This window comes from Thalassophryne amazonica, chromosome 11, assembly GCF_902500255.1.
Source record: "Thalassophryne amazonica chromosome 11, fThaAma1.1, whole genome shotgun sequence".
Taxonomy (NCBI): Eukaryota; Metazoa; Chordata; class Actinopteri; order Batrachoidiformes; family Batrachoididae; genus Thalassophryne; species Thalassophryne amazonica.
Genome location: NC_047113.1, coordinates 45,553,880 through 45,574,331, shown reverse-complemented (window position 1 = coordinate 45,574,331; position 20,452 = coordinate 45,553,880). Strand labels below are relative to the sequence as shown.

At 42.7% G+C, this 20,452-nt stretch overlaps 1 protein-coding gene across 5 annotated transcripts in view; it reads right to left on the bottom strand.

Annotated features, from left to right (window-relative positions):
- unc5a (unc-5 netrin receptor A) overlaps window positions 1-20,452 on the bottom strand; it is a 566,462-nt gene that overhangs the window by 257,785 nt on the left and 288,225 nt on the right. For all 5 annotated transcript variants that reach the window (XM_034181446.1, XM_034181447.1, XM_034181448.1 and 2 more), the window contains exon 2: window positions 4,840-5,055. In XM_034181446.1, the coding sequence (XP_034037337.1) occupies window positions 4,840-5,055 (216 nt within the window). The remainder of the gene's footprint in view (window positions 1-4,839; window positions 5,056-20,452) is intronic.

The following is a 20,452-nucleotide window of genomic DNA, read 5'->3' as shown; positions in this document are numbered from 1 at the left end:
GTCACCTGGAATTTGGTGGACTCCTGCCGCGAGAGTGTTCGATGGGTTCGCACAGTGCACACTCTGTCTTTCAGCCAATGGTGTGCGTAAAGAGTTGTAGCAACAAGCGTACGAGGCGTTGGATGCAGCTACGATTTTACACATTTTGCATACAATTCCTGCTTCATGCGCACTTAATGCGCAATTCGATCCATCTTTGATAAAACAACATCCGGTTTGTCCCTTTCACTGTAGTAAGCACAAAAGTTGAACATTTTTAAAGTTTGATATTACATGCCGTGCACATAGCTAAAGGTGACAAAATTTTTTCATTAACCTCTCAATGAAAACAATGGAACATCCGATTTACCATCTGCCACTTACAGCCAACATATGAAAGCATCATAATGTGAGTTTCTGAATGTTAAATGTGACACGCACGGTGCACATGCACATGGAAATTTGTCGGAATATGCACTAAATATTGCACTTCACCTTTCATATCATATGAAACACATCATGACAAAACATGACACACTCTTGGAGATACCTTTCTAACACAAATCACCCCTGCCACTCTTCTCCATCTACTCCACCTTGCCTTCACTCTCTTCTTCACCTCTCTACGACATTCTCCTTTACGTTGGGCAGTTGACCCAGTATATCCACCCTTTGCCACTTCAACTCCTCGCAACTGTACCTTTCTGTCACCCTCTGTCCATCTCTTGCAGACCCTCATTCTCCATTTCTTCATTGTGTTCCTCCACATTTAAAGGCTTGTTTCAGCCTGCTCCCTGCCCTCACAACAGATCACAATATAATCAGCATTGTGAGACTTCCTTGCTGCAATCTCACTTCTATGTTGCACCTGTCCATCATACCTATTGCACAACACACTGCTGTCACACTATCCTCATACATATCTTGCACCACCTTCACAAACTTGTCTGCCACTCCTGAATTTCTCATATCACATCACAAATCTTCATTCAACAGCCTTTTTCTAAGTGTTCTCTAAATTCACAAACACACAGTGCAACTCCTCTAGGCCTTCCGTGTACATCTCCATCAAACAAACATCATCAAACATTGCATCTGTCCATCCTGGCATGCATATAAACCCATCTTCACCTCATTCCACAGTCAAACATCCACCACCCTTTTCCATAATGTCATGCCATGGCTGATGATGTGTCTGTAGTTACTACAGCTCTGCAGATCAACCTTCTCTATCTGTACCAGTACATTTCTCCTCCACTCCTCAGGCATCCTTTTGTTTTCCATTATTTCATTCAACAGTCTTTTTAAAAACACCACTGGCATTTCACCTAAACATTTCCAAACCTCCACTGTTATATCATCTGGGCCAACTGCTTTTCCACTCTTTATCTTCTTCCTAGCTGTCCTCACTTCATCTTTACTAATCCCTTGCTGATTCACATCATCCAGCCTTCTCTCTCTCTCAATTTCTTCATTCATCAGCTATTTAAACTACCTCCCCAATCTTCTTAACACACTCTCATCACTTTTCAGCACATTTTGATCTGCATCCTTTATCACGCTAACTTGTTGCAGAGATTTTCCAGCTCAGACCCTCTGCTTGGCCAATCAGTACAAGTCCTTTTGTCCTTCTTTAGTCTCCACATACACCTTTCCCTTAGCCTTTGCCGCCTCTCTGTTGACATTACACTGTTTCGCATCGTGTTCCTGTTTTCTTCATTTGTCTCTGTACCTATTCAAATTCTTTTTCACTTACGCCATCCTCCCCTTATGCTTTCCTCTACTTCTTCATTGGTGCACCTTGTCCATTCCTCTTCTTCCTTCCTGTATCCCGATGGCACACTCAGTACATTCATAACTATCACCCTCACCACTTCTGCAACAGTTGCTGCTCAGTCATCAAGCATCTCTTCACCACCACCCAGCGCCTGTCTCACCTCCTCCAAGATTTCACACGGCAAAATTCCTCCTTCAACTTGTGCACCATCTGTAGCTCTCTTCCTGCTGTTGACCACCAAAGTCACACTATAAACCACCATCCGATGCTGCAGCTACTCTCTCCTCTTACCACCTTACAGTCTCCAATTTCTTTCAAGTTGCACATCCTGCATAGGACACATTGCACCTGTGTGCACCTTCCACCACTCATATGTCACCATGTGTTTGTCATCTTTCTAAAATATGTAGTCACCTCCACAGGCATTTCCTTCACTTAAAAAAAAACAACAACCCACTATCCACTGTCTTCTTCCCTTCCACATTCCTGTTCTCGGCACCACACTAATCCATCACCTCCTCATCACCAGTGTTCCCTTTACCAACATGCCCATTGAAGTCCACTCCAATCACAACTTTTTCTTCACTGGGTACAACTTTCCACCATCTCACCTATCTCACTCCAGAAATTTCACTTCTCCTCCATCTCACACCCCACTATTTTGTTCATCAATAAAGTAAATAAAAAATCTTGTACTTTAGCGTCATGTGGAAAATGTCAAAGATAGATATACAGTGAGGAAAATAAGTATTTGAACACCCTGCGGTTTTACAAGTTCTCCCACTTAGAAATCATGGAGGGGTCTGAAATTTTCATTTTAGGTGCATGTCCACTGTGAGAGACATAATCTAAAAAAAAAAAAAAAAAATCCGGAAATCACAATGTATGATTTTTTTTAATAATTTATTTGTATGTTACTGCTGCAAATAAGTATTTGAACACCTGTGAAAATCAATGTTAATATTTGGTACAGTAGCCTTTGTTTGTAATTACAGAGGTCAAACGTTTCCTGTAGTTTTTCACCAGGTTTGCACACACTGCAGCAGGGATTTTGGTCCACTCCTCCATACAGATCTTCTCCAATCTTTCAGGTTTGGAGTTTCAGCTCCTTCCAAAGATTTTGTATTGAGTTCAGGTCTGGAGACTGGGCAGGTCACTCCAGGACCTTAAAATGTTTCTTATGGAGCCCCTCCTTAGTTGCCCTGGCTGTGTGTTTGGGGTCATTGTCATGCTGGAAGACCCCATGACCCATCTTCAATGCTCTTACTGAGGGAAGGAGGTTGTTTGTCAAAATCTCGCAATACATGACCCCATCCATCCTCCCTTCAATACGGTGCAGTCTTCCTGTCCCCTTTGCAGAAGAACACCCCCAGAGTATGATGTTTCCACCCCCATGCTTCACGGTTGGGACGGTTTTCTTGGGGTTGTTCTCATTCTCTAAACATGGTAAGTGGAGTTGATTCCAAAAAGCTCTATTCTGGTCTCATCTGACCACATGACCTTCTCACATGCCTCCTCTGGATCATCCAGATGGTCACTAGTGAACTTCAAACGGGCCTGGACATGTGCTGGCTTGAGCAGGGGGACCTTGCTGCCCTGCAGGATTTTAAACCATGACAGCATCATGTGTTACTAATGTAATCTTTGTGACTGTGGTCCCAGCTCTCTTCAGGTCATTGACCAGGTCCTCCTGTGTAGTTCTGAGCTCTCTCAGAATCATCCTTACCCCACAAAGTGAGATCTTGCATGGAATCCCAGACCGAGGGAGAATGACAGTCATCTTGTGTTTCTTCCACTTTCTAATAAATAATCATAACAGCTGCTGTCTTCTACCAAGCTGCTTGCCTGTTGTCCATCCCAGCCTTGTGCAGGTCTACAGTTTTGTCCCTGGTGTCCTTAGACAGCTGTTTGGTCTTGTCTATGGTCGACAGGTTGGAGTGTGATTGATTGAGTGTGTAAACAGGTGTCTTTTATACAGGTAACAAGTTCAAACAGGTGCAATTAATACAGGTAAAGAGTGCAGAATAAGAGGGCTTCTTAAAGAAAAATTAACTGGTCTGTGTGAGCCAGAATTCTTGCTGGTTGGTAGATGTTCAAATATTTATTTGCAGCAGTAACACGCAAATAAATTATTTTAAAAAATCATACATTGTGATTTCCGGATTTTTTTTTTTTTTTTAGATTATGTGTCTCACAGTGGACATGCACCTAAGATGAAAATTTCAGACCCCTCCATGATTTCTAAGTGGTAGAACTTGCAAAACCACAGGGTGTTCAAATACTTATTTTCCTCACTGTACATGGCAGAAAAATGTGTCCCCTCATTTGAGGGGTTGGTTCATGTTAACATAAGGTATGCAATCACCTTTAAAACTAAACACCAACATAATCACATATTCATACACGTTCAATACTGCATTTTCACGTTCTTACTTTAAATACCTCCCCACAGTGAGTGCCATGAGAGAAATGCAAATATGTCTAGTATGTGTGAGAAAGTGAAACAGATAGGGCAACCTTTGCTCACATGCCTGTTACACACAGCTACAAATGTGATTGTGCATCCATGTATGTGCATGAGTGTGTTTGCTGCACCTCAGAAAACCCTGTTATTTCCACATTTCAGCTGTCAGACTGTGAATGGATGGTTTGAATTTGCAGATCAGTTCTGAATCACACCACATCAGTGTCATACATGTTTGTGACACTGATGGTAGAGGCGGAGGATTGCAGCACAACAGAAAGAACAACAAATAGGTCTCCAAGGTGATCAAGAAAATTTTTGAGAGTGAAACCAATGTGCTTATTATGAGACTGGCAGCCTAAATAGGCTGGAGGATGAGCCAAGAGCATGATGGAGCACAGTAATCACTTGCAAATTGCAAACCTTAGCTTCAGAGTGCAAACACTATGTATAATGTATCTGATGTCATATATGTCAGACACAGACATCGACAACAGAGAACACAAAACAGATGAAAGTGCTGTTCATACCAACCGTAATCTGAATAATGTGGGAATGTGAGCAAGAATGAAATGCAAATATTTTGAAAGACAGTGCAGCTGTTTTGTTCTGTGTGTACCTGTGGCTGGGTCAACACTCCGCTCAATCAAATGGTCATCCTGGTGAACCCACTCGCCATTACACTTGAAGTAGATCTGGGTGGCAGGTGTGGATCGGCAGGTCAGAGTGACTGGCTTGTTTTTCACGATGTACTCGTCCTCCGGCTCCACCAAGAAGTGAGGTAAGAGGTCTGAGAAAGCAGCGGGAAGTGTTGCTGTGGCGGTGTGCTCGGAACCTTCAAGGATAAGAATCAGATATTACAGAGATGATACAAAAGCAAAAAAAAAAACAAACAAACAAAAAAACAAACTACGGTGGGAAAGCCCATACCTACACAGGCCTCACAATCTCCATTATTTTAAAAGCCAGAAATGAAATTTCATTCTTTAGATCTGAATCACGTTGCTGCTGCACTGTGTGATGATTTTCATATCAGCAGCCGTGAAAACAGATTATAGCATGCGCACTGCCAGCATGAGGAAAGCGTCTCAGATGCATGTTTCGCATCACAGCTGCCACGCCCTTCTAGAGATTCGGGGTGGTACTTATTTTTCATGTGTGACATGAGCGGAGCACAGAAAAAACAGAACTGATATTCAGACATACTGACATCACACCAGGGACATTAAATAATTAACACCTTTTAATAGAATTTCTATGCCAGGGGAAGCAGTCAGACATAAAAAAAAAAAAATGAAAACTGATTTTTAAAAACAATTTTGGTGATTGAAAAAATTCACATAACTGCTGTCCGGTGACAAGAAATCACTTTTCTCTTCTTAACTTCCTCAAATAAAATTTACAAACAGCTCTATGATCCACATGATCCAGATTAAGCTAAAAATGGAAAAGCTACTGGTTCAGATGGTGCGTCTGTATATAGGCATGCCCATAACTGGCGCTCATACTGCTCCTACATCTTAAAAATTAAGTACATACAGCAGAACAAGGAGGGAATTGCTTCTCAGGAAGAAAGCAATGCCAACAGACTGCAGAAAAAGCACTTCCCTCTGTGTTTTCTGTTGTGCACCATTTATTTTTAGCTTGCATGAATACCATGGGAACCAGTTAAATATCCATTCATCTATTTTCTATACCCGCTTACTCCAAGTAAGGGTCGCAGGGGCAGTGGAGCCTATGCCAGCAGTCATGGGGTTGAGGCAGGGTATACTCTGGACAGGATGCCAGTTCATTGCAGGCCAATCTATATGGACTTATATATTCATGTTTTTAAGTTTATATATTATACCACGATCAACACAACGTGTGGTTTCACAGAGGTGCTGTCAGCTGACCACCGGTAAGATCAGCTGCATGCACGGGGGGAATTCCCCCCCCCCACACACACAGACAGAGAATCATGGGGGCCTGAACAGTAATTACTAATCCTGATCTTGACACTGATTCCAAATCCTCACCTTTCTTTCCAATTGATGTCCACTGATCCTGATCTTTATTCCTGATAACTCATCTTTGATCCTGACGTCTGATTCTGCTCACTCATCTTTGGTCATGCTCTTGGCCTTTAACTTCATTTGCTAATGTTTGACCCTGATCACTGAACTTTAAAAATCAATTTTGATATGGATCAGTGGCTCCCAATCCTGGCAATCAGGGAAAATAACGTGCACATTTTCTATCTCTCCCTGCTCTACGACAATTCAATTCGTTCATTCAAGTGTCCTCAGCCGATCAATAACTGATAGACCCCTGTCTGAACAAATCAGCTGCAGGTAGAGCAGACAAAGATAACATTCAAGTTATGTGTCCTCTGACTCTGAAGAGTGATCTTTGACCTCATCACTGAGCTTTGATCCTAACTGACATATTGTCTGATGTCACAGAAAAAAAAAGACTATTGTTGGGGTAAAAGGATGGATGGCAGGTCTGTCTAGGTAACCCAAGTCAAGACCCACATAAGCTGGTGAATGTACAGAATCAGTGCTGGTTTTCAAACCTAACCTGATTTTAGGTGCCCAGTGGGGGACATCAGTCAAAAATATAATTGAAAGTGTTTGTTGTTGAGATTTCTTGGCTTGTGAAGAGTGGCATGAAAATACAGTTGACACCATATATGCCAAGATTCAGCGTGCTTGGTGACTTGCAGCTCACCCACACACATATAAAAGAGACAGAAGGAGACAGAGATAGATAGACTGTATGGAAGACACGGGGGAAAGAGTGTGGCATTGACAGAGCTCAGACTTGTGTGCTGTTGACTGTTTGGATGGCTATTGGGTTCTGCATCTTTTCTCCTGCTCTTCACAGTCCTTTAGCATCACCACTGAAGGACTGACGACCATAAATCCAGTCTGAGCGACTAGGCTACTACACAGTATGTTATACGGCTCTTCAACCGGGACTCTAACTCAACCCGCATTAAACAAGACAAGGGACGAGAGGGAGGAGGGTGGAGATGACTGACAGGCAGACAGCCTGTTAAACTGACATCACATCCGATAGATGCCACTTTCATTTCTGCAGAATCTCTCATGACATATGATGTAGAAACAGCGAAAAGATAACATCTCCACCGTGCAGAGATAGAGGAGCCATCCTTCAGAGGGACAAAAGTACAATTTACAGCAAAGTTTCACATTAGCAGAAAAATGGTGTACACGAAGAATGGCACAACTGTGCCATTAGTGCATACATCCAGTTTCTCTCTCTAAACATATTAGCCATCCCCGAGAGCTCGAGAGAGAGGACACAAAACATAGTTAAAAACACACACACGCACAAATAACCTCTTTACACCTCTAACACTCAGAGGAATGCAACAATCCCAAAATAAAACCACGTTAAAGGAGTGTAATATTAATTTACTGCCCTAAATCCAATACAGCTGACAGACTGGGCATTAAGAACCCTTTCCATCACTCCCTGTGCAGCAAGGGAGGATGGGAGTCCACGTCTCTCATAATGAAACAGCAACACTTGTGCTGACCTTTCTCTCCTCTGTGACTCTCCTCCCTAACCCTGCATTTCACGCATCCTGCAGCTTGCCAGTGCTTTCAGTCAGGGATAATGTTACACTGCACCATAAACATAAACACCAATCTTTGAATAAAGACATTAACTGTCAGTTCCGTAGCCACTACACATGATATTAATGTCCTTTTTTCCCTTTTACCCCTGTGTGCTGAGTTGCTAATTTATCAGGATGAGATACAGTGAAGCACGCGGCCGCCGCTGCTGAACCCCATTAAAGTTTCGTGTACATGTTTAGTCTTAATGAAAACTAAATGTTCTGTGTCCAATGAAAGACATACATCACTTGCTGACACTTTTCTTTTTTCCCACCAAGTTTTCCAAGCATGTTTTTTTTAGAGAAGAGAATGTCATTAATGTGGCAGCTCCCTATCCCGGAGAACACATCCTACAGAAACATTACTTAGTATGAATGTGTTGATCTTGTTTTGCTTCATGGTGTCAAGGAAGAGGCCACAGTTCATCATGAATACAACACATAATTGCCTTAACGGAGAGCCAAAACTTTGCTAATAAACAGTGTGTGACCAGCAGGTCAGGCTGTTTTGAAAGTGTGTTGTTGAAAGTGTGTTGGTCCTAATGATTCTTATAATGGGCCAGCTTCCAGCTTTGTGACCGCGGTCATTAGCCGACCAGTCTGACCCTCTGTACTCTCCGCAGACTGAAGACGACAGCTCAGTAAAACAGTGGGCGAGACTCACCTCACACCTGCCAGGTTAATCATCTCATTGAGGACATATGATGTCGAGAGGGTGAAAGCAAAGCCACATGAGACAGCCACATGTCGTGAGAACATCTTGATGAACTGTTACACCGCTGGCTTCTCATTTACACAGGGTCACGTTCAACATGAACTCTCAACTTTTGATGGTGTTTCAAATTTGTGTTTGTGTGTTTGTGTGTCATCAGAAGTGTTGGGGGAGGGTGGGGGTGGTAAGCCGTCCACTTTAGTACATCCACTTTAGGTTAATGAGGTTAAACACGTAATTTCTTCTGAGAGGTAAATTGCCGTTTTTATGGGAGGACATTCTAGTCACGTACGGCTTTATATCAAAGCCATAATGGAGGGCTGATGTGGAGTAAATTGGCTTAGATTATTGTCACGACACAATGTACTTCAAAGTCAAAGCGCACACACACACACACACACACACACACACACACACACACACACACACACACACACACACACACACACACACACACAGGGAGTATCAGCCACTTAACAGACTCCTTGTGGGTCAATGCACAAATCAAATAGACGTACAGCAGCTCTATGGGAACTGCATTAGAATCCACAGAATGCGATTGGCTAATGCCACCATTATGTTACAGGCTTGTGGGCCCACTGCCAGATCACTTTTTTTACACACACATACACACAATAATCACAGGCCATTAAATGTCTCCCTTGTTGATCCTAAGGCCAATGAAGAAGATTTCATTGATATACTAGAGCACCACGCACGTAGAGCACAATCCTCCACCAACACTAGTTTCCAATTCCACAATTTTTTTTACCTTGGAAAAATTTTTCAAAGTCAGTCCTGTTAGAAGTGGCTTTTCATAAGCAATACAGCATATACATCAAAAAGGGCTTTTCAATGTTAAAATTAAGATCAAAATCAATCAATATCTGCTAAATCTGCAATATGGATCAGATGCAGCTCAAACTTAGTCATTTCATTGAGAGTGCCAGTTTGCACCTCATTGTCACAAATAAGTGTGACTGAGGCACTTTTGATTGTAATGCAAAATGTACATCAAATGGGCTTTTCAATATGAAATTCAAATGCCCACAAAATCCACAATCTAGATCAGATCAACTTTTTTAGGTGATAGTTAGTGCCAGTCTGCGCATCACTTTCAAATATGAGAGTGATTGGGCATGTTTGATTAAGATATAATGTAAAATATACATTAAATGGGGTTTTCAGTGTTAAATTTAAATGCCGACAAAATCTGTAATCCGGACTGGATCAAACTTTGTCAGTCGATAAAAGATACCAGCCTACATAACGCTAGATTAGATTAGATGATTAGATGAGATTTATTGTCACTGTCATTACACAAGTGCAACAACAACAAAATTATGTTTACACTCCAATTACCTCAGACAAGATACAGCAATTAATCCACAATTATTACTTGTTTACCGTAATAGTGGCACACATCAGAATTAAAGACAACACATATACATTTGACATTGTTTATGTGCACTAAACTTGAAGCAGTCCGTCATCCGAATTGAGGCAAAGTCGGTGAAGGCTGCAGCAGGAGGGGCCTGCGCTGCCCAGCTTGGGGAGTTGTTGGCTGCAGCAGTATAAACCATGCTGCCTCCAGGGTGGCAGGGAGGAAGCCAGGGTGAGGGGAGTGGAGAGACGTGGGTGGGGGGGATAATATGGATGGAGGGAGGGAGACATGCATCGTGTGCAGATGAGTTAAGTTTCTGTCAGTTTCTGTCCATGTGTGTGTAAAGTCTGACTTTGCTAGCAGGTTGTGTGGGGGGGGGTAGATAGATGAGAAGGGGGAGCCAAATTCCTTCACCAAGGCCGTAGATCCTTCTGGGGGAAGAGCAGGGTATTTGGCCTTCAGGAGCCGATAAGGCTGCCATGTTGATGTTACGTGGAGAGATACACAATTCCATTTACTACACCTCTGACTATCTAGAGTCCAAATTTATGAAGAATATTCTCCAGTCCTCAGCAGCACATTCTTTTGTAATGCTGTGATATGCTCCAAGATGGTATCCATTTTGCGTTTGAGTTCAAGAGTTCACGCAGTCTGAGATTTCACAGCATTGCCCAACTCATTAATCATGACGGACAGATGAGGGAACGACATTCTGGAAGCAAGCCGTCTTGCTAATATTCCTGTGGGTCAGGGCAGCACAGAAACCAATCAGCGCCAAACCTCCCACCATTAAAGCAAATAGAAATAAATCCTCAACATCTTCCACAGAGAGTGGAGCCAAGCATGTAAAGACTCCATTCTCTCAGGCGTTGAGAGCATAGCCCACTGGGTAGGTTCCATCAAGGCACGTAGGGTCCCCCAGCCCTGATTTCCTTGTCAAAAAAAAAATGGTGTCAATTGCGTTGAGAGACCAGATGATCAATTCCATGGTTAATCCAAATTTTAATTTGAAGAATTCACAGTCTGGTGAAGCTGGGACTTTGAAGGTCAAAGCAGAAATAGAGAACAGAAAGGAGGAGAGGAGAGGGGAGGAATGCGACCGTCCTTGTCGGAGTCCCAAGCAGATGATGAGCTACATAATGCTCTCAATTACGAAAGGAATTCTATCTATCTCTATTTGTTCAGTGTTAAAGGATAGGGATTTTTCCAATTCTCCAAGATTTTTCCTGACTTTGACCTTGAAAATTGAATCAGTTCTTGCCTATCAGGATATAAATCCTCTGTAAAAATTTCATACTGATATATGAAAAATTGCAGGTTACACGCTGTTCACAAACAAACAAACGGGGTGAAAACACTATTATTTGTTGGCAGAGGTAATTATGCTGTATGGGTACAGTGCACAATGAAAGCTACGTAACACTGTGGCTTCCTGTTTAATTTCAATGAAGGCAAAAAAAAAACAACAAAAAAAAAACAACAACAACAAAAAAAACAAAACAAGTGTCTACTCTGAATATTCACTTTACAAAAGAACAGTTTTTGTGATATTTGTCTGCAGCTGCTGTTCACTCCAGAAACCATTCAACTGTCTGAAAACAACACAGAGCAAGAGTGCACCAGCTGTTGCTGTCCTGAGTCTTGATGTCCTGGGCAAATTTCCTTGAGCACATGGACCTCATGTCTCATCTGTCCATTTGATCATGCGAATTCCCAAATCAGACCCTGAGCGTCTCCACAACAAAAGCAGCTGAACACAGTTGAAACAAAAACAAGCAGATGTGTCTGCTGAAATATTGTGTTCAAAGAACGTAAAGCCATTTTCATTTAATCAAAATGTTTGATTCAATTGTTATTTAATCAAAATGATTTTATACACTTTTGGATGATATTGAAGGACTGATGGTGAAGGACTGTCCACTCTTTTAATTTTAAGAAGAGACACATTACACTGAACAACAAAGATTTTACTGGCTGAACACCTTTGGGTGTATTGTATGGGATATGGGCCTTTGATCAAGAAAATCATACTAAAACCTTCAAATCAAGCATGGTTTTGCGGACACAGCCTATTTTGTTTCTAATATCCCATCATATCTACTTCCACTAAGTCTACTAGTATACTGCCCAAAAAGTAAGCTGTTTGCTCAGTACAAATGTGCCTGAGCATGCATTTCTGTTATACCTGGGCATACTTAATCAAATTAGATGCTGTCAGACAGACAGTGAACACTGTTCACATTTACAGATGCTGTTTGGATGCATGTTGACATATATGTTCGTCAGATACAGTGGGTTAATTTGTTTATGCCATTTCAAATACAAAAAGTAAATGAGGCTTCTCAATATAAAAATTTCTAAAATTATCTTCCTTAGACTCAAACTGAAAGTAAATCTTTACAACTTGATATAAATTAATAAAAATATAAAAGCCAAGATGATGTGTTGCATACGTAATCAGCCCCTTTGGTATAATATCTGTAAATAATCAGTTTAATTGGCAGTTTTCTTTCGACAAGTCAGGGGATGGATACATGAACATTTCGAAGTCACTGAATATGTCTTGGACTTTATTTACAACAGTTATGAAGAAATACAAACAATACGACACTCTGTGGTAAATCTGTGTGGAGTAAACAGTTCTCAAAAACTGAGTGTGAAAGAGAAGAGTGAGGAAAACCACCAAGACACCCAGACAACCCAGAAGAAGTTACAGGTTTCTCTGGCTGTGATTGGAGAAATTGTGCATAGTGTATGTTTTGCATTTTGTATCACCAGTTATACAGCTTCATGATGAAGTGGTATAGAGGAGGGTTTTCTCTCACCAAAACATTAAATCTAGGCTTGCATCTCAGATGTACCTTCTGGCAATTTGTAGTTGAACTTTCAGGTCTTCTTTTTAAGAAAATCCTACTGCAGTTACATACACAAAGCATATTTATGTAAGAGCCTGCTGTAACATGGACATTTTAAATGTATCACTGTGCAGTAGCATGCTGGTTTGACCTATAGGTTTTCTTGAATACATCAGTTTTGGACAAACTGGTGCAGAGGTCTTCATGATGCTAACTACTGATGACCTCCGGATTTATTCAACTGACCATCTTCTCCATGCCAACAACAATCCTTCCTCCCATGTGTATTCATATTTTGACTTAGAGTTTGCACAGTGAAGAGGCACTAGTCACAGAGGGGGTCTATTGTCAACCCGATCTTCCCCTTCCTGACAATCTTAAGGACACCCCGATTATCGTGATGATGCCACAGATAAACTTATCAGACATTCCTGCCGTGTGTGGTGTGTTAAGAGCGCTCTGATCTGCTCAGAAGGACGTCAGGAGCGCTCAGACCGCAACAAGTTGGACTGTCTTGGTCCGATATTGCAGTGTGTGTGGTGTCCCCTGACCACAAATGAGCATGCAGCCTGCTGACTGTGACATGCAGCCAATCAGAAAGCGAGGTGATGGACGGATGGAGCGGAATCTAAATTCAAAATGGTTGTTATGGCTTACCAGAAAATCCAGTGGTCGCACTGTCTTTCCATTCCACTAAAGAACACCTTTTCTTTTTCTTCTTCCATCATTTTTTTTCTCTGTTGCAAATGGTCCACAAACTATCTCCATTTGTTTACTCTGAAGTCACGTTTAATCTCGGAAGAGTTTGTGAGATTCCCCGTCTGACCTGGAAATGTTTGTGTATGAAATCTGTTCGTGTGTGGTGTGTTGTCTTTACCATGTGGCTGCACACCACACACTGTACGACCAAAACCATTAGATCTATGATATTTTTATCTCCACGTGTGTGGTCTCTCAGGTTTTGGAAACCTACAGATAATTTTAGAATATTGGCGTGTGAACCAGGCGGCGAACGAATTGCTGCCGGACAGACAGAAGGACGGACTGGTAATCAGAGCTTTTGGCGCGGGTTTGATTCCTGTGGGTGGCATGTAATTTAATTTATTTTTTAGTTTCACAGCAGCTGCTGGTGGCACTGTGTTCCCGCATGCACAAACAGTCGCACCAGAATCGTGCATGCCTGCCCATCAGCGCAATGTTTTGTGGTTCGCTCATACGAGCTGTTGCGACGTGAGTCGCCCTGAGTTGTACATATTCGCACTATGTGTGAAGGGGCCCTAAGGGTTGCGGGGGTTATCCCAGTCTATCCCAGCAGTCATAAGGCATGAGGCAGGGTATACCCTGGACAGGACGCCAGTATGTCACAGAAATGCATTTAAATAAAATTTATAGAAGCAGTATTAAGCACATAAATGTATCAATATCATGATATGTATCGAGCATCGGACGTTCAATGATACACATCACATCGTATTGTACTGAGTTTTGAGAAACAACAAAGAGCCCTAGTTGCATATCAGGAAGAACTTCTACTGCCTTTACAGTTAACATTCCTTTTAGTTTCTTCTTATCACCTCCTGTACTGTTTTCTGAGGTATATCTAGCATATACATATAATCTGTCTGATAGTGCACACATGCCACATACTGTGCAATTATCAACTGAAATTTATTTTTTATTTATTTTTATATCTCCTCATTATCTGCTAAATTGTTGAAGGCAACAATGTCAGCATGGGGGAACCATTGGTGGAGAGAAAATAACTCATTTTTGTGTTTCTCCCACATGGCACAAACACACTGTGTGCCCTTTGGAGTCAATTATACATATTTTTTTTACAACGTCATGTCCCTAGAGGAAAGCATCATTGAGCAATCACTGAGCATAATTTACACCGCAGTGATGAACAGCAACTATAACAAGTGTTTTATGACACCATCAGCGCCTTACAATGCCCTCTGAAATTAATTAAATTAAAATTACTATCCAGTATATGAAACCATTTCATGTTTAGTTGCCGTTAACAACAAAGCAAAATCAAACTTGTCACATCCACCTTGCTGGGCTGAGTGTTTTTGTGGTTTGATCCTACAGCTTTCTTTAGAGTATTTACTGAGAATCTGCTTAAGATATTGTTTGTTAGGCTCCTGGCCATGGGAGCATTGCTTATTAATGTCTGACAAAATGAACATTGGCAGTGATCAAACAGAAGAAACAGCAGGAGGGGAACGTTCTATCCCTCATCATGTATAATCTGAAACGTGGCTGACTGATGTATGATTGTCTGCAGATGACAAATATTTACTCCTTCGCAGGCCTGGGACTCAGAATGAATTTTTCAACGCTTCAATAAATGTTCGGTCAACTATACACACCACTGTCTGACAAATGCACACACACGCTCACAAACTTGTGCAAAGTGCCGCTGAAAGACAGAACAAATGAAGGCATACACAAAACACAACACAGAAGCTACAAGTTTCACAGAAATGTTCAAACACTGAAAAATTGAGAGACCTCTGCAAAAAAAATCCCTGCTCATTCTCGCTGATCTGAAAAATAATAAATCACTGGAAAATGCTCACTCTGAATAAAGATTCCAGACGCATTAAACAAACTCACAGCACACACAGCAGCCCAAATTTCATTAAGTCTCATTTGCATCCATGGTGGAAAGAAAGACTGAAAGACAGAAGGAGAGGACCGGGAGGACGGGGGTGAACATGCAAATCATTCTCACACATGCCACATGCGAATTTATTACATTTTCTTCCATTTAAATAAATACAAAATCATCCGATAAGCATATACGTCAATAAAGAGCTGCACATCTGCGTGTGTAAACTAGCTGGGTTATAACAACAGCGCCGCTTGATTTTTTTTTTCCTTGTCTGCATATATAGTAATGGTAAGTGCCACACTGGCAGAACCATTTATGATCATTAATGCCCATATATGCGATTTATTCTTGCAAGACAGAAGGTATGTAGTGCATGAGTGAATGTGGTGTGTGTGTGACCCCCATCCGCCCTTAACGATCAGCCTACAACATCCTACTCAAAGCCAACTGACAACTTCTATCAGGAAGGGCCGACCACCAAAACAACATGAAGACAGACAAGAATGAGAGACAAGTCGTGAAGACAATAACTGTGATATGAGACACCGAGGAGACGGGGCCCCAACCATACGACATACCATGACAAACAACCACACATGAACAAACAGTGACAGCAACAGTCTGTTGTCTAATTAGTGAGCATCCATACCCTAATCTAGAACACCGTAGTGTTAATCCCCTTAAGATCACCCAAACAACGAATTGTGGTGACGGCCACAAACACGCAACCATCAACCACACACAGAGACCCAGATCACAGCTAAATATCCGATCACTACTGTGGCTGGTGTGTTGGGCCAAGACAAGAGTACAGAACCTTACCATATGACATGGACCACTCCGGCACATCAGAAGCCATGCGGCCAGCCGCGAGCACCGATGGACGTGGGTCCAGGATGCAGGGCCCTGGGGGAACTAGGAGAAAAGGGGCAGCAGAAGGGCACAGGGGCCAGGAAAGGCAGCCCCCAGAGCCACCGGGCAGCACAGCAAACCAACAGGGGAGCGGCCCGAAGGCGTCGGAACGCACCCCCGACACCACCCCTCCCAATGGAAGCATGGGGACCAGCACCAAACCCAAGGGAAGCACACAGGGCGCTGGCATAGGCCCACCAATAGGGGGAAGCCCAGAACCACACCACCAGGGCCACGGCCCCGGAGGGCGGGAACGGGCGGCGGCAAGGGCGGGGGGCAAAGGAGCCACCGCAACTGAATCCAAAGCACAAGGTAGGGACCACTGAGCCATACGAGGGTGGGGCCCGGCCCCCAGACAAGAGGCGAGGCCCAACCCCGGGGCCAGGAAGAGCACAAGGCCCCCGGATGCCCAGGCCCCCCAGCGCAACCAGCAGGCTCCCCCACCCCGGATCCCAACCCAAACACCAAAGCCCATGACCTGAGCGAGAGCGGGGCCCTCCCCGCGGAGACCACGGCCCCCATCCCCCCAGCAGCCGCCGACCCCCCAGTGCCAATACCCGCGCCCCACCCCCACAACAGATCGCAGGACCTCAAGCCCCACAGGCCCAGAGCAGGGCCACGGGACCATGGCAGAACTGACGAAGCAGACCCCCCACCCCAGAGGCCCAGACATCCACAGCCACCTGGGGCCAACCCCACATGCCACACTCACCCTATCTACTGCCCCCACATAGTTGTTACAATTAATCTCCCTTGCTGTGTACGACCCCCTAAGTGTGCAAAGATAATGTGTTGCATTAAAAGCAGGGCAAGAGACGGCAGGTGGCAGACTGCCGTGGGTGGCCAAGGCACACCGCTGTGCCACAGCCTGCCCTGCAAACCCACCACGGCCTAGTGACCCTGACTCTAAATTGGTGGTGTTTACTAAACGTGTAGAAGTAAGGTGTGTGCATTAAAATTGCAAGGCAGGAGTGGCGAATGGAGACTGCAGTGGAAGGCTGCAGTACACAGCTACGCCACAGACTGCCCTGTAAACACATCCCCAACACCCTACCGCAGATCTGTGTGAGACCTACAATGTGCTACTTACAACCCAATATGTCAATCAATCAATCAATCAACTTTTTTCTTGTATAGCGCCAAATCACAACAAACAGTTGCCCCAAGGCGCTCCACATTGCAAGGCAAGGCCATACAATAATTATGAAACACAGTCTACGTCTAAAGCAACATAACCAAGGGATGGTCCAGGGTCACCCGATCCAGCCCTAACTATAAGCCTTAGCGAAAAGGAAAGTTTTAAGCCTAATCTTAAAAGTAGAGAGGGTATCTGTCTCCCTGATCTGAATTGGGAGCTGGTTCCACAGGAGAGGAGCCTGAAATATGTGCGTGTAGGTGCTGACCCAGTGAAGTGCATTAAAAGGGTGTGACATGTGAGGCCCAACCCCAAGCAGCAGGCGGAAGAAGAGGCGCGGCGAGGGGAGGAGGCCACATACACCGGCCCCACCGGGCCCCCAGCCCAAGCCCAACAGCGCCGCTTGATGAGAATATTTTGACGATAGGTGCTTTCAAGAGACTCAGGTTACTTGGTCGACTTTGAGGCGTGCCATCAAGAACTACCAACATAAATCATTTCTGCTCAAACAGGCAGAACGTGGAGTGATTAAAAACTGTTTTCTGACTTGTGTTCTTAAGGCATTTGTCAACAAAAGAAAAAGTTTTTATCTGAGTTATTAAAAAAACCTGCACAGTAGCACTATTAATCAGCATTACACCTTTGAAGAGGATCTTAAACATCAAGTTATTCCATTTTGTTTATTTTGTATTTAGTATTTTTCCTGTCATCTATTTGAAGTAGTGCCTCGGCAGGGGGTTCAAGCAGGGATTAAAAAAAAAAACAACTTTGCACCATCTACCTTTGCCACCAGCTCTGACATTCGGCGACACGTTTGCTTCATTCCAATTTCAAGGCAGCTCTGTCTTGAAAGGCGCATTTTGCCTTGGAACCATAGAGACAGTTTTTCAGTTATCAACAAAAAAGAGCTGACAATTTGAAAAACTTGAAACGGCATGTATGCCTGTGTGTGTAGTTCTCGGTGTTAAATGTGAACATCCGCATTTGGCTGTGACAAAAATGGCTAAATGTGATATTTAATAAACGCAACAGCTGGAAGTTGGGATTTGTGCACATGGTGAAACATACTAACACAAAAATATTGGAGACGGCTTTATCTAAATTTGCAGACATGATTCAATTACTAAGTTATGACTCTTACATGCACCATTAACACTGCAAGGAACACAATTCTCAGACTGAAATATCCAAATTCTTTGCTCAAGTGTTACAGAAAATGATTTGTCCCAATTTATTTGTAGATGCTTCAATGAACAAATCAGTTACCAGCTTCATGTGGAAGCTGAATCACACTATGTCTGCAAATAATGGGGGGATTTTCCCTATTGCGCAACCTGACTGATTTAGTCTTGAAAATGCCAGAAAAAACCTAAAGTTTAAATTATTTCCAAAACACAACTGGAAAACTGGAGTGCCAAAATTTGAGGGTCCAGTCTTGACTGCACAAAAAATAAATGAAATAAATCAGCTGCAAAAAGTGTGCCAACATGTCAGCACACCAGCGGAAACCAAAGCTCCCTGAGATGAAGGAGTGAAGCAGAAAGGTGACGTGTTAACCTTTCACAGATACGCAACCTGGAAAGTTAGTTTTAATTAAACAGAGGATCTGGAAGTCTCCTTGCTGAACCAGGATATTCCATCATAGTGATAGCGTCTTATTTTTAACAGTGGTGACATTTTCAATATGTTTAAAAATTATTTTTTGTACATTGCAAACTTTGAAATACTTTGGTAATCCCTTGCATTTCCGTGGTACTTGTAATGTAGTCGGTTGGTTTTCCAGAAGCAACAAGGTTGTGCTAAACTTACACTACAGTCAAGCTATTGGTTCATTTTTGGTTTTTCACACACGACATTGTGAACCTCTGGTGCATTAGGTCATCAAACCATGCACTAGATCACATGCACGGGCAATGTCAATTTCTCATGGTTATAAACTGTGTCCTTGTGGGAGGCAAATCCATGAATGAGATGGGCCCTAAGTGTTGCGACAATGTAAGAAGTGAGTTTCAATACATGCAGTCAACTGCACTGGCAACAATATACATACACTGCAACAGTTCTGTGTGTTTGTGCATTTGTGTGGATGAGAGAGCTTTTGTCTCTCTAGCATGCACATACACACAGTTAATGGCAATATAAATATATGGCCAGATTCAAAGCTGTTCCACGTCACTAATGTGCAGCTTTGCAGGTTATCCTCACCAAAAAAATCTGAAGCAAAATGTGAAAAATAATGAACAAAACGTTATTCAGATCCCATGCATTCATCAGCTGCATCTGAAAACAAGATGGCGGACCCCTCCCATCCTGGAAGTTAATGAGTTAAGCGGTGGGCTTGAGACCACAGGATATTCAAGGATACTTAATCGCCCAATTGCTCTCAGTGTGCAGTTCATCACCTTGGATGGCAGCACCCATCAGTTTGTGTGAATGTGATGCATCAATGTAAAGTGTTTGAGCTTCTAATTCAGATGGAAAAGTGCTACATATATGCAGTCCTTTTACTCCCCCCAAGAGGGAAATTCATCTTTTACTTATTAATCTTATTCTAAACTTAACCCTAGTACTAACCTGAACCAAAACACACTCATTTCTGACTATTGAATATGAAATGTGTGTTGTGCAAGGTTCACAGGAATATGCATGAAATATCACAATTTACTTTTTTGTATAATATTATACGAAACACATCATGAGAATACATTGGACACAAAGTGTCTGTGATGTAATGAGGCTGGATTTTTCCCCTCATGATTTTATTACCCTTTATTCTCAAATTGATCTTGGAAAATATCCCATTTTTTTCACCATGTAAAATTCGTAAATTGTTTTCCTGTCCCTCCTTCCGCTCTATAGTATTATTACTTTGTAATCCTACAGTGGCCTTAATTGAGACTTTAAGAAAATAAACTTTATTGTTACACTCAGGTTTCATACTGATAAACTGTGGTCTTGGAGAAACAAAACTGGTGTATGGCACAGT